Source organism: Hyla sarda, chromosome 4, assembly GCF_029499605.1.
Source record: "Hyla sarda isolate aHylSar1 chromosome 4, aHylSar1.hap1, whole genome shotgun sequence".
NCBI lineage: Eukaryota > Metazoa > Chordata > Amphibia > Anura > Hylidae > Hyla > Hyla sarda.
This window is the reverse complement of record NC_079192.1, coordinates 294,610,667-294,624,176: the sequence shown is the minus strand read 5'-3', so window position 1 is coordinate 294,624,176 and position 13,510 is coordinate 294,610,667. Positions and strand designations below refer to the sequence as shown.

The 13,510-nt window shown below is 38.9% G+C and overlaps 1 protein-coding gene across 1 annotated transcript in view; it reads right to left on the bottom strand.

Annotated features, from left to right (window-relative positions):
• LOC130369375 (tyrosine 3-monooxygenase-like) overlaps nucleotides 1–13,165 on the bottom strand; it is a 63,552-nt gene extending 50,387 nt beyond the window's left edge. Inside the window, exons 1-3 of the mRNA XM_056574553.1 lie at nucleotides 13,082–13,165; nucleotides 12,708–12,926; nucleotides 5,058–5,232 (exon numbers count right to left, since the gene is read on the bottom strand). Of these exons, the coding sequence (XP_056430528.1) occupies nucleotides 5,058–5,232; nucleotides 12,708–12,914 (382 nt within the window). The 5' untranslated portion in view covers nucleotides 12,915–12,926; nucleotides 13,082–13,165. The remainder of the gene's footprint in view (nucleotides 1–5,057; nucleotides 5,233–12,707; nucleotides 12,927–13,081) is intronic.
• Between the last annotated feature and the right edge of the window lie 345 nt (nucleotides 13,166–13,510).

Sequence of the window (13,510 nt, the reverse complement as noted above, 5' to 3'; positions counted from 1 at the left end):
AAATCAGAAGTGGGGTCCCAAAAGTTGTAATAGTGCGCTAATCAGATTAGCACATTTTTGGTCACTTCAAATACCATAAAAAATATCTAAAAAGAAAAAAAGAAAAAAAATGGTACCAATAAAAACTACAAATCATAGCGCTAAAAATGACCCTCATACATCCCCATATACAGAAAAATAAAAGTTCTATAGGGATCAGAATAGTACAATTTTATATTTTTGTATAGTTCCCCCACATTAGGTTGGCAGCATAGTTCCCCCACATTAGGTTGGCAGTATAAATCTCCCACATTAGGATGGAAATATATTTCCCCCACATTAGGTTGGCAGTATAGTTCCCCCACATTAGGTTAGTAGTACAGTTCCCCCACATTGGGTTGGCAGTATAGTTCCCCCACATTAGGTGGTAGTATAGTTCCCCCACATTAGGTTAGTAGTATAGTTCCCCCACATTAGGTTAGTAGCACAGTTCCTCCACTTTAGGTGCAGTACAGTTCCCCCACATTAGGTGCAATATAGTTCCCCCACATTAGGTGCAATATAGTTCCCCACATTAGGTGCAGTACAGTTCCCCCACATTAGGTGCAATATAGTTCCCCCACATTAGGTGCAGTACAGTTCCCCCACATTAGGTGCAATATAGTTCCCCCACATTAGGTGCAGTACAGTTCCCCCACATTAGGTGCAATATAGTTCCCCCACATTAGGTGCAGTATAGTTATAATTGTAGGGAGGAGGACAAGTCTAGAATTTACCATGAGGCTTACAGGACTAATTCTACCCCTGATCTTATATTTGCCAAGGGGTTCAATAGGCGGAGCCAAAGGGTTGTCAAAATTAGGTTTTGCCTAGAGTGTCAAAAATCCATGCACCAGCCCTGACTAGACCTCCCACTTGTGTGTATGTTTGCTGGTGTTTATAGGGATGCATTTGATGTTGATTTGAAAAAAAATTGTAAGTTGAATGGTAAAACTCATGTTTTTCTTTACTTGGCAAACAGAAGAATGCTTTCACTATAAGATGGTGGCACAGAGGGGGGGAATATTCCAAATAGAATTTTTTTTTGCACCAGATTGGTTGAAAAAGTGATGCGGCACCCAGCAAGCTTGTAGCAGCATGCACGTTGTAGTTTTGGGTCTGCAGTTGACCCAAAACTAGGACTCCCAGCATGTTGCACCATAATCTAAATTGTACTCCTATATAGTGCAAGATGTGTGGAGTTGTAGTTTTGGTCATCATAGATTGTATCAGGGCATGCTGGGAATTGTAGTTGGTAACTGCACCTCCCAGCATTGCATTCCTTCAAGGAATGCAATGCTGGGATTTTCAGTTACCAACTACAATTCCCAGCATGCCCTGATACAATATATGGTGACCAAAACTACAACTCCCATTATGTTGCACTGGGGGTGCTGTGTGTGTGTGTGTGTGTGTGTGTGTGAGGTGCTGTGTGTGAGTGTGGGGGGGTGCTGTGTGTGTGTGTTTGAGGGGTGCTGTGTGTTTGAGGGGTGCTATGGGTGCTGTGTGGGGGATTGGGCACATAATACATACATAATATAAAATATATACATAATACATTAAAAAAATGTTATTTCAGCTACCGGGTCGGTGCTGTAGTAGTTTTTAGTATATTTGCTGGTAGAAGAGCACGGACTGCAGAGAGTGGGCCGTGTCCCGTGTATCAGAACAAAGGAAAAAAGAAAGTTGCCTCTTTCAAGGTGCTTGTAGTATTAAAACATCAAACCTTTAATCTGTATGCATTAAAAATAGAAAAAGGTGGACATCAATCATAAAAGAGATGCGAAACTCCAACACGTTTTGAGCAAAATGTAGCTCTTAATCATGGCTATATGTAGCCCAAAACGCACTGGAGTTTCACTTTTCTTTTATGATGTCCACCTTTTTCTATTTTTAATGTATACAGATTAAACGTTTGATGGTTTAATACTACAAGCACCGTTATCCTTGGAAGAGCTGGAGGAAACTTTCTTTTTTCTTTTGTTCTGATTCATAATACATATATACATACGTCATACATACATACACACATCATACATGCATAACCTACACATATATATACACACACATACATAATGCATAAATACATACTATATGCATACAAACATCATACATATATAATACATGCATACATCATACATAGATAATGCATGCATCATACATACATATGCACACCATACATAATACATACACAAATCCATAATATATACATATACACATCATACATAAATACATTATACATACACACATAATACATAAATACATACTATATGCATACAAACATCATACATATATAATACATACACACATCATACATGCATAACCTACACACACACACACACATATATATATATATATATATATATATATATATACACACATACATATATATATATTTTTTTTTATTTTTATTTTTATAAATCTTAAAGTAGTCAGAAAATTCCATTTGTGTTGACAGGAAAAATTACTGTGGGATTTCTGGTTTTTATAATTTCTACATTAAGGATTGTTTTAAACCTTACTGAAGTGCAATGTCTCACTTTTTATCAGTGTACTACAATTTTCCCAATATGTCCACCATATAGCTGGTGGAAAAAACAAAATAGTATAAAAGCTAAATAAATCAGCAAATCTAGGCTGGTATTGTATAGTCTGATCCTGCATTTGTGTGTTACTCCTGTCCATCCGATATAGGTTAGTAAGTTAAAAATGAGAGCCTCTAAGGCTATGTTTACTTTACAGAAGCTCCGGATGAATATATTCCGACTAGAGGTTCCGAAGGTGGTCAGCACTGACTGAATAAGTCAGCGCTAGGACTATGCGGACATTGCTTTCCCCAAAGATAGCAATTTATTTTGTGCTGATTCAGTCAAAAGAATATCAGGCTCATTCTTTCAGCAGATTAATTTTCACAGCAGAAAGCCCTGCCATGGAGATTCTGTAGCGTGTACTGTGTAACAGTATCCCATTGACAGCAACTGGAGTTTCCGAGCGGAATTTCAAAACAGAATTATGCTTGGAAACTCCCTAGTGTTAACGCGGCCTAACTGATCAATGTGGAAAGTAATGGATGTAATCCAAGAAAACAGGAATTACCATACGGCGCTTCTCCTCCTAGGACAGATGCAGGCAGCAGCCCATATGACAAATGAATGGATTCTTTACTTTGCAACTTCAAGTTTCGAGCTCGTGCTGAGCTCTTCGTCAGGCATATGATACACAATGTTAAAATCAAGTGGTATAAAAGCCCGGGGAAGGAACATCTTCCAGGTCAGAGGTTCATTACAATTAAATATTATGTGCTTTAAAACATATTAAAATCAACAAATGTCAATGTATATATGAACAAAGGGTTAACCTAGATTGCATTTATAAAGCAGGTATTGTAAATGCAATCTAGGTTAACCCTTTGTTCATATATACATTGACATTTGTTGATTTTAATATGTTTTAAAGCACATAATATTTAATTGTAATGAACCTCTGACCCGGAAGATGTTCCTTCCCCGGGCTTTTATACCACTTGATTTTAACATTGTGTATCATATGCCTGACGAAGAGCTCAGCACGAGCTCGAAACTTGAAGTTGCAAAGTAAAGAATCCATTCATTTGTCACATGGACTGCTGCCTGCATCTGTCCTAGGAGGAGAAGCGCCGTATGGTAATTCCTGTTTTCTTGGATTATATCCATTACTTTCCACTACCCATCCAGTGACCCAGAGGAACCTGGAAAGGAAACCGTGCCTGCTGACTTCCATTCCATCCTGCGAGTCTATATGCCTGCTGAGGTGTTGTGCTCTGAGCACAACACATTCCGGTAAGCCTCCTATTTTTACGTGTACCGTCCACACTAGGAGTGCACCTTGTTTTGTGTTTTTTTTCATATTTAACTGATCAATGTGGGTGCCATTAGGTAACACTGTGTGACACAAGAAGGAAAAGTTAAAGGGGTATTCCAGGAAAAAACTTTTTTTTTTTTTATACACGGTATATATCAACTGGCTCCAGAAAGTTAAACAGATTTGTAAATTACTTCTATTAAAAAATCTTAATCCTTTCAATAATTATCAGCTGCTGAAGTTGAGTTGTTCTCTTCTATCTGTCAACAGTGCTCTCTGGTGACATCTTTGCTTGTCTCGGGAACTGCATAGAGTAGAAGAGGTTTGCTTTAGGGATTTGCTTCTACTCTGGACAGTTCCCGAGACAGGTGTCATGAGAGAGCAACTCAACTTCAGCAGCTCATGAATACTGAAAGGTTGATATATATAAAAAAAAGTTTTTGCCTGGATAACCCCTTTAAGCATCTACATGTGGTGCACATAGAGTGCAGTAGATTTCCTCTAACCATCAATAGAATGAATCATTTACTAGATGCTGTTGACTAGCCTTATACTACCTATTATTAGTTTACTGTACCAAAATTTTGCCCTTGACTAAGTTGCATCTCAACCCACCCATCTTTTCCATTATACCATACCCCTTTAAATCTAAGCCATGTTTGCTTGTGGGGATGGGTGCAAAAAGAGTCTAAAATACAATAAAAATAGGAGGACATCATTTGTCAGTTTTTTCAGCCCAATCAGCCCATAATTTGGGTCCCTTTACAATGATGTTGCAATAGTTCAGATGGTGTCATAAGATTATTGTGATGTTATTAAGTAAATTTACTATACCTGGTATAAACATATATCTATAATGAGATAAAAACAAAAAGGAAATAATATAAGGGCAGACTAGATCGACCAAGTGTGGGGGTGTAACTATAGCGGGTACAGAGGCAGCAGTCGCATCTGGGGCCCTGGTGCCTAAGGTGGCCAAAGAAACCTCTGCCCGATAAGAAAACAGTTTTATAAATAGCAAATGTTAGACATGTGACCCTGTTATAGATTTTGTATTGGGACCCAGAAACTACAAGTTACACCTCTTTTTGTTTTTTTATCACAATCTTTTATGTTTTAGCTTTAGTTACTGTATTCTGTGAAACTGCACCTTGCATTGCCCCTTTTATTTAACTTTGCTACTCTGTGACATTACTTACCTGTTAGTTCCTTGACTATTTTTACATCACCTGCTACTTTCTTTAATGAGGATAGTAAAGAACAAATAGAAGAGTTATTAATGAAGCCTTTCACAAAGCACTCCAATTCTTCTCCTTTCTTCTTGCCCCGTCCAGCAGGCCTTGTTTCTATATGATATATTATAGTGCCATGTTTCTAAAGAAGAAGCATAAATACTTGTTTTTGGCTGGCACATAATATCATTTCTGTAATCAGTTATTTCTGAAGAAGTATCATAGGGGAAAACACATGAAATAACAGTACAATGTGGTCATGTATAAGAAGGTCCAACATAACTTCAAAGTTTGCTGCAGTGCTTTCCAAACAGTGGGGGGAATTAATCAATATTGTCTGTGATAGACATGTTTTACAGTCAATGGCCCACATTTATCATTGTCTTTAGACTGTTTTTTGTGTCTAAAAAAGGGGCAAAAAAGGCGCAAGCAGGGTTTTTTGCGCCTTTTTTGCCCCTTTTCGTTTACACATTTCTGCTGATTTTGATTTGCAATCCACTGATTTTGAGTTGCAATCCACTGATTTTGAGTTGCAATCCACTGATTTTGAGTTGCAATCCACTGATTTTGAGTTGCAATCCACTGATTTTGAGTTGCAATAGACATGATATGGAAGGGATTTATCATTGCGCCTTTTTGTAAAAAGGAGCAAAACAAGGCGCAAAGCCACTGAAAAGTCTCTAAAACTACACCAGCCCAGACATGGTGTAGCTTTTTGGTGTATGTGTAGACAGAAATTTCAGAAAATGTGACCTGCACAAAATTTACCAAAGCTCTTTTACCTTTTAATAAATTTGGTGCTCCTACACATTACCAGCACACAAAAAAAAAAAAGGTGTAAGAAAATGCTTCACTTGCACCTACAATGATAAATGTGGGCCAATAAATTTCTGCTGTAAAGTGCTGACATGGGTCAAATTTATGGAATAGCGCACAGCAAATTGCTAATTTTTTCTAAGCAATAAACAGCTAGGGAAAATTATCTCAACACAGCCAATTTTACACTGAAAAGAAAAAAGGCTGTGTTAAAGGTTAAAGTTGTATTCCAGGAAAAAAAAACTTTTTTTTTTATCTACTGGCTCCAGAAAATTAAACAGATTTGTAAATTACTTCTATTAAAAAATCTTATTACTTACAATAATTATCAGCTGCTAAAGTTGAGCTGTTCTTTTCTGTCTGGCAACAGTGCTCTCTGCTGACACCTCTGCTTGCCTTGGGAACTGCACAGAGTAGACGAGGTTTGCTATGGGGATTTGCCTCTACTCTGGACAGTTCACGAGACATGTGTCATCAGAGAGCACTTAGACAGAAAAGAACAACTCAACTTCAGCAGCTCAAGTACTGAAAGGATTAAGATTTTTTAATTGAAGTAATTCACAAATCTAAAACCACTGGAGGAGGAGAGAGCACACCGTGCAGCTGAACAAGCAGATATACGATACCGCTGGTGTACACTGGCAGCCTCCGGACCCGATAAGTTACAAAGCAGCACCTGCGGGGTGCACACACTAGATAAAGTATCCAATAATACAATGAAAAAGAGGAAGCATGCACTCACCGCGGGTAAACAGCTGCAGGCCCAAGGTCCGGGATCACCACGGCATAGACGGAGACGGTAAGGGGCGCTCAGAGGCTATGCCGGCTGTTTCGGACGTAGGAACGTCCTTCTTCCGGCCTCCAAGGAGGCCGGAAGAAGGACGTTCCTACGTCCGAAACAGCCGGCGTAGCCTCTGAGCGCCCCTTACCGTCTCCGTCTATGCCGTGGTGATCCCGGACCTTGGGCCTGCAGCTGTTTACCCGCGGTGAGTGCGCGCTACCTCTTTTTCATTGTATAATTCACAAATCTGTTTAACTTTTGGGAGGCAGTTGTTTTTCCTGGATAACCCCTTTAAGTGCTGCATTTTGCGGTATTGCACTGCTGACCCCTTATAACTTTCTTATTTTCCACATACAAGGGCTTTTTTTTGTGCCATGATCTGTAGTGTTTAACCCCTTAAGGACGCAGGACGTAAATGTACGTCCTGGTGAGGTGGTACTTAACGCACCAGGACGTACATTTACGTCCTAAGCATAACCGCGGGCATCGGAGCGATGCCCGTGTCATGCGCGGATGATCCCGGCTGCTGATCGCAGCCAGGGACCCGCCGGCAATGGCCGACGCCCGCGATCTCGCGGGCGTCCGCCATTAACCCCTCAGGTGCCGGGATCAATACAGATCCCGGCATCTGCGGCAGTTCGCGATTTAAATGAACGATCATTCATAACGCCGCACGGAGGTCCCCTCTCCTTCCTCCATGCGGCTCCCGGCGTCTCCTGCTCTGGTCTGTGATCGAGCAGACCAGAGCAGGAGATGACCGATAATACTTATCTGTTCTATGTCCCATATATAGAACAGATCAGTATTAGCAATCATGGTATGGGGACTATTCAAGTGTAAAAAAAAATGTAAAAAAATGTAAAAGTAAAAGTAAAAAAAAAGTGAAAAATCCCCTCCCCCAATAAAAAAGTAAAACGTCCGTTTTTTCCTATTTTACCCCCAAAAAGCGTAAAAAACATTTTTTATAGACATATTTGGTATCGCCGCGTGCGTAAATGTCCGAACTATTAAAATAAAATGTTAATGATCCCGTACGGTGAACGGCGTGAACGAAAAAAAATTAAAAAAGTCCAAAATTCCTACTTTTTTAATACATTTTATAAAAAAAAATTATAAAAAATATATTAAAAGTTTTTTATATGTAAATGTGGTATCAAAAAAAAGTACAGATCATGGCGCAAAAAATGAGCCCCCATCCCGCCACTTATACGGAAAAATAAAAAAGTTAGAGGTCATCAAAATAAAGGGATTATAAACGTACTAATTTGGTTAAAAAGTTTGTGATTTTTTTTAAGCGCAACAATAATATAAAAGTATATAATAATGGGTATCATTTTAATCGTATTGACCCTCAGAATAAAGAACACACATCATTTTTACCATAAATTGTACGGCGTGAAAACGAAACCTTCCAAAATTAGCAAAATTGCGTTTTTCGTTTTAATTTCCCCACAAAAATAGTGTTTTTTGGTTGCGCCATACATGTTATGATATAATGAGTGATGTCATTACAAAGGACAACTGGTCGCGCAAAAAACAAGCCCTCATACTAGTCTGTGGATGAAAATATAAAAGAGTTATGATTTTTAGAAGGCGAGGAGGAAAAAATGAAAACGTAACAATTAAATTGTCTGAGTCCTTAAGGCCAAAATGGGCTGAGTCCTTAAGGGGTTAACTATACCACTTTTGTGTATATGTAATGTTTTGATCACTTTTTTTGCGTTTTTTTGGTGGGGGGATGTTACCCAAAATTTTTTTTAGTTTACACCTTTAAAGGGACCATTAACTATTTTAATAGTGTAGAAATTTCTGGACGCAGTGATACGAAATATGTTTATTTATTTAATTCTTAATTTTTTTTTTTTTTGGGGTGGGGACTTATTCACATGTATTTATTATTTATTAGGGTGTGCTGGGAGTTGTAGTTGTGTACCATACAGAGAGACACACGTACGGGTAGCTAGCCCCAACCTATGACTCTCCAACTGTCGCAAAACTACAACTCCCAGCATGTCCTCACTGTCATGTTTTACTTGTGCATTACTTTATAAGTTTCCTACTCTGCGACTTCTTGTGCGACTTTTTAACCCTGTGTGCCAAAATGTGCGACCTTTTAACATACTGTTAAAGTATGTTAGCCAGGTCTTGGCTGGTGTAGATTTACGGTGTTTTGGAAGGGTTTGCGGTTTTCTGTGCAACTTTTTTAAAAGTCGCAATAATAAATTCCTGACAATAGGGGATACGTGCAGTACTCCTTTAATAAATCTCCCCCATTGACTCTTATTCTGTGCAAATTTTGGGAAATAAAGTCAGAGCAAACGCATTTCGCTATATTTTTTAATGTCATGTGCCAAACATGTGCTAGAGTTTGCCTAGTTTTTACAACCGTTCCAATCCTTTTTTTTTTTTTTTTTTTACTTTGGCGCACTTTGGTGCAAAGTTTAAAGATGTTTGGCAAAAAGGTAAATTAAACATCACTTTGAAAAGGGAAAAATTAAGAGGAATCATAGTACATGAGACCCATAATATCAAGGAATCATATCCCTGCTATAAAAAAAAGAGTTACTGCTCAAAAACCCCATTTCAGATTTCTTCAGGCTAAAGGCTGATGTCTCAAAGGCGTCTCCATAAATTCTGACATTAGATATGGGCGGCATATATTTCCCAGTCCTGATTTTTCCAAGACATTCATGTTTTGTTTGACCCATCCTTGTTATGCAATAGCATCAGAAATGTACATTTGTTTTCAGCTCCCTGAAAGCTCTTGAAAAATGTCTCATATTTTGCACATTGAAAGAGGAGATCTTTATTCCTACTGTTTCACAGAGACCCAATAATCTGCCTGCAAAATGCACTCTTTCTGCATCTGCTTTATTTGCCAGAAAGTGACAAAAGTGGCTGTATCAACAACACTGAGGCTGAGACTTAAAGGGGTACTCCGGCCCTAAGACATCTTATCAGGCATCTTAGGGGATAAGATGCCTCCGCTCCACCCCCTCAATGCAAGCCTATGGGATATGGGAGGGGGCATGACAGCCACCATGCCCCCTCCCATAGGCTTGCATTGAGGGGGCGGAGCGTGACGTCAGATGGGGGGCGGAGCCGTGATGTCACGATACTCCAGCCCCATGATCGTGATTCATTAGACCCGGAGCGATGTTCGATCCGGAGGCTGATGATAGCGGGGTGCTGCATGAAAGATTGTGGGGGTCCCCAGCGGCGGGACCCCTGCGATCAGGCATCTTATCCCCTATCCTTTGGATAGGGGATAAGATGTCTCAGGGCCGGAGTACCCCTTTAAGATGTGACTGACATCTAGTGGTGAAATAGCCCACCAAGTCACAGTCACATTCAGCTATGGTGGGTAGTGTTTCCCAACCAGGGTGCCTCCAGATGTTGCAAAACTACAAGTCGTGTTCTCTAAATTGTGAACATCCAGATGTAGCAAAACTACAACTCCCAGCATGCCCGGACGTTGTTGTTTTGCAACTTCTCGTGGAGACCACTGGTTTAAGGAGACTACGAGGGGGGAGGGGGGAATTTATCATTGTAGGTGAAGCATTTTTGTACACCTATATTTTGCAAATATGTAGGTGCACCAAATTGATTAAAGAAAGTTTTGCGCAGGTACACATTCTGGACTGGTGATTTTTTATTTTATTTTATGCGACTTTTTGGTGGTGTTTGCGCAAATATTTGTGACTTAAAAAAAAAAAAAAAAAAGTCGCAGTTGATCAATTCTTTACCACTGCAAAATACTTAACTGGTCTGTACACACTTTAAAAGAAAACAAAAAATAGTGTAAACTGAAAAAGTCACAAAAAAGAGAATTTAACCCTGCACAGCGCCAACTGTGCGACAAATATACACACAAAACCAGCTCTTAAGACGATAGAGAATTTTAAGTATTTCCTTATCCTATAAATGATTCTATGCCTTCACTTCACTTCTGGGCAGGCTGAATATTAAAACTCTAATGACACAAAATAATAATTTTTTTTTTTTTTTGCATATAACAACCAATCACAGCTCAGCGTTCATATTTTAACAATAATGAAAGCTGAGCTGTGATTTGTTGCTATAGACTAAACCAAAAAGTTACAATTTTAAGCAGATTGATAAATCTGGGCCACTGTATTTGGTCCTATCCCTCAACTGGTATCTATATGTTCTACAAAGACAGTAGAAGGACTTTGGAAAACTATAGGATACAAATACAATTAACAATGCAAAACTATATTCCCATTGGTGTACATAATCTGGGAGCCCATCTATGACATACCAAGACAACGACTCCATGGTTTATGAGCTGCTGTTTGTAACTGTTTGCAATAATAAATCATTTTGAGTTAGCCAGCACATACTGACACCAAACCATTGCATGGACCGGCATACAGGTGCACGCTGCTAGGCTAAAGGTGCTGGATGTTTAAGACATTATAAGCCTGGTAACTGATTGCACAGAGGCACATTCACAATGTAGGGTCCTTCCCAATGAGGTCACCTTATCGCGGTGGGATGGTCCAAACTATTTGGCCAAATGGTGAGCGAAGCACCTACATTTTTCATTTTTTATTGTAGCAATATTGCATTTCATGTTTTATCTGTATCTTTGTGCTAGCAGTGTGCTGTATTCTCCTGTTTGTGTCTCATTTTATTGCTACTTTTATTGCTAATTTATTGCTCTTTTTATTGCTACTAATTATTTCTACTTTAATCCCAGATAGAGGAAGCACTGTTTAATGTGATCCTCTCAGGGTGAATCTGCTATAGCTATTTCTTTCTATGAGGTGGAGGTAACTTTTTGGTCCTCGGTGATTTTCGTTTCCATACTAATTCGTTTTGACTCTTTTTTTGAATCCCTATTCTCTGTAGCTAAAGGGGTACTCCGGTGGTCAACGTGTTTTTCGGATTTTGACTTACCCTTTTTGTTTCTTTTCCTTTCTCTTCTTGGTGTTTTGGCTACTCTCTTTCCGTTCTTTGTCGTCTTTGTATCACCCACTTTATTTTCTTATTGTTTCTTCTATTTCCTTTTTTTTCTTGCTGTGCTGAAAACTACTAATCCCAGCATGCCACATGCCTTGCTGGTTTGGTATGGGGTGTCTTTTCTTTTTTTTTTTTGGTTATGCCCTGCTGTTTTACCTCCCCTTTTTTTCCTTTTGGCTTATGCCTGGTGACACCCATCTACATTCCCTCCCCCTGCAAACAGACAAAACTGAAGAAAAAAAAAAAAAATAATAATAATTTATTCACATAAACGTGCATGCACAAAATACACACACAGACGCACACACAATTATCCAAATCTTATGAATGAACCAAAGGACATGCTAAAACCCACCTTAGACATCATGATTGGACAGGCAGCAAGCGCATGACCACATACAAGCACGTCACCACATACATACGTCACCACATACATACGCATGCGTTAGCAATGAACACCGATTGGTTCAGCTATGTGGAGGGATTTACGGAACTAAAAACATAGTGAACCAATCATGGAAGAGCCCGAAATAAACCTAATACATATTCAGTAGCTGGGAATGAAAGAAGCCACCCACTAACGGAGAAAAAAACATAGAAAAAAAAAAGCCCTGACGCAATGTCCACAGAATACTCTGAAAATCGCCGACACGGTGGACGACAGTAACAAATACCACGCAAAACTACAGAACTTCCTGGCCCACAAACAGGTTAGAAATACAGACACATGCTGCACAAACATATAAAACATGTCAATTGCAAAAAATAAAAACAAGAAGATACAACATAGCAAAGATATTAACCATCGGAGTACCCCTTTAAAGCCGTCATTGATCCCTGCCATAGGCAGGCCTAGGGTCTATTTACGTAGCTGTACAGTGTAAGAACCCTGTCAAACTACTTAAGTGATAAAATATCAAATTTGAGTAACTGTTCATTAATAATAATAAAAAAATTATATATATATGCAAATGTACTTGAAATATTATGTATATTGTAAAATTACATTACAGGTCAAATGGTGTGGCATTTACCTCTAAAATCTTTAAGCTGCTTGATAAAGAAGAGGCACTTGCATTCCTAATTGTGAACATTAGATTCAAGGTGCTGCTGCCATCATCTGGGTGATCACATGTTACTATAGGCTCAGTCGCACTTAACTCCGATACTTCCTTCTCCTTCCGAGCATCTTCTATAAGACTTTGCTTTCTGCACAGAGAAGTTCCCACTTCAGACTTCATAGTTACAGTATTCTGTAGTCAGGAAAAAATATATGATTGGAGATACAAATGTGTCATGTGACCCAACAATCAGAATGTATCATCTGTCATTTTGACAAAGAAGTTCTGGTGAATCGTCCCCGTTACCTAAGACACACAGAACATTGTGACTCCAATTTCTAACATACCTGAGTTAGGAATCGATCAGCACACAAAGCCTTCTGCTGCAGATGACCACAAGGTCTTCCGATTTTTATAGTCGGTGGAGGAGCAGTCATGAATATTTATTCCTATACCCACACTTATTTCTTATTCATCCTGGATGCTCTGTGTAGTCTAATTGTCATCAGATGGCGCTCTGAAGCTTTGTATGAGTAGGAGATAATAGGAATAATAAATAGATGTACTTATGAAAGTCATAACATGTATCTGCTTGTGTAAGCACTATTAGTTAAATTGTCAGACTTGTTACAGACTACATTGAAGATATCGAGATATAGTGTCCTTCATACTTTGTGATAACGTGTAAGGTGTAATAGTTATCTTACAGAGCTCTCCATGGTGCTGCTGATCCTTACATTATGCTGGACTTTATTTTGTTTTAGTTTAAGATTAAA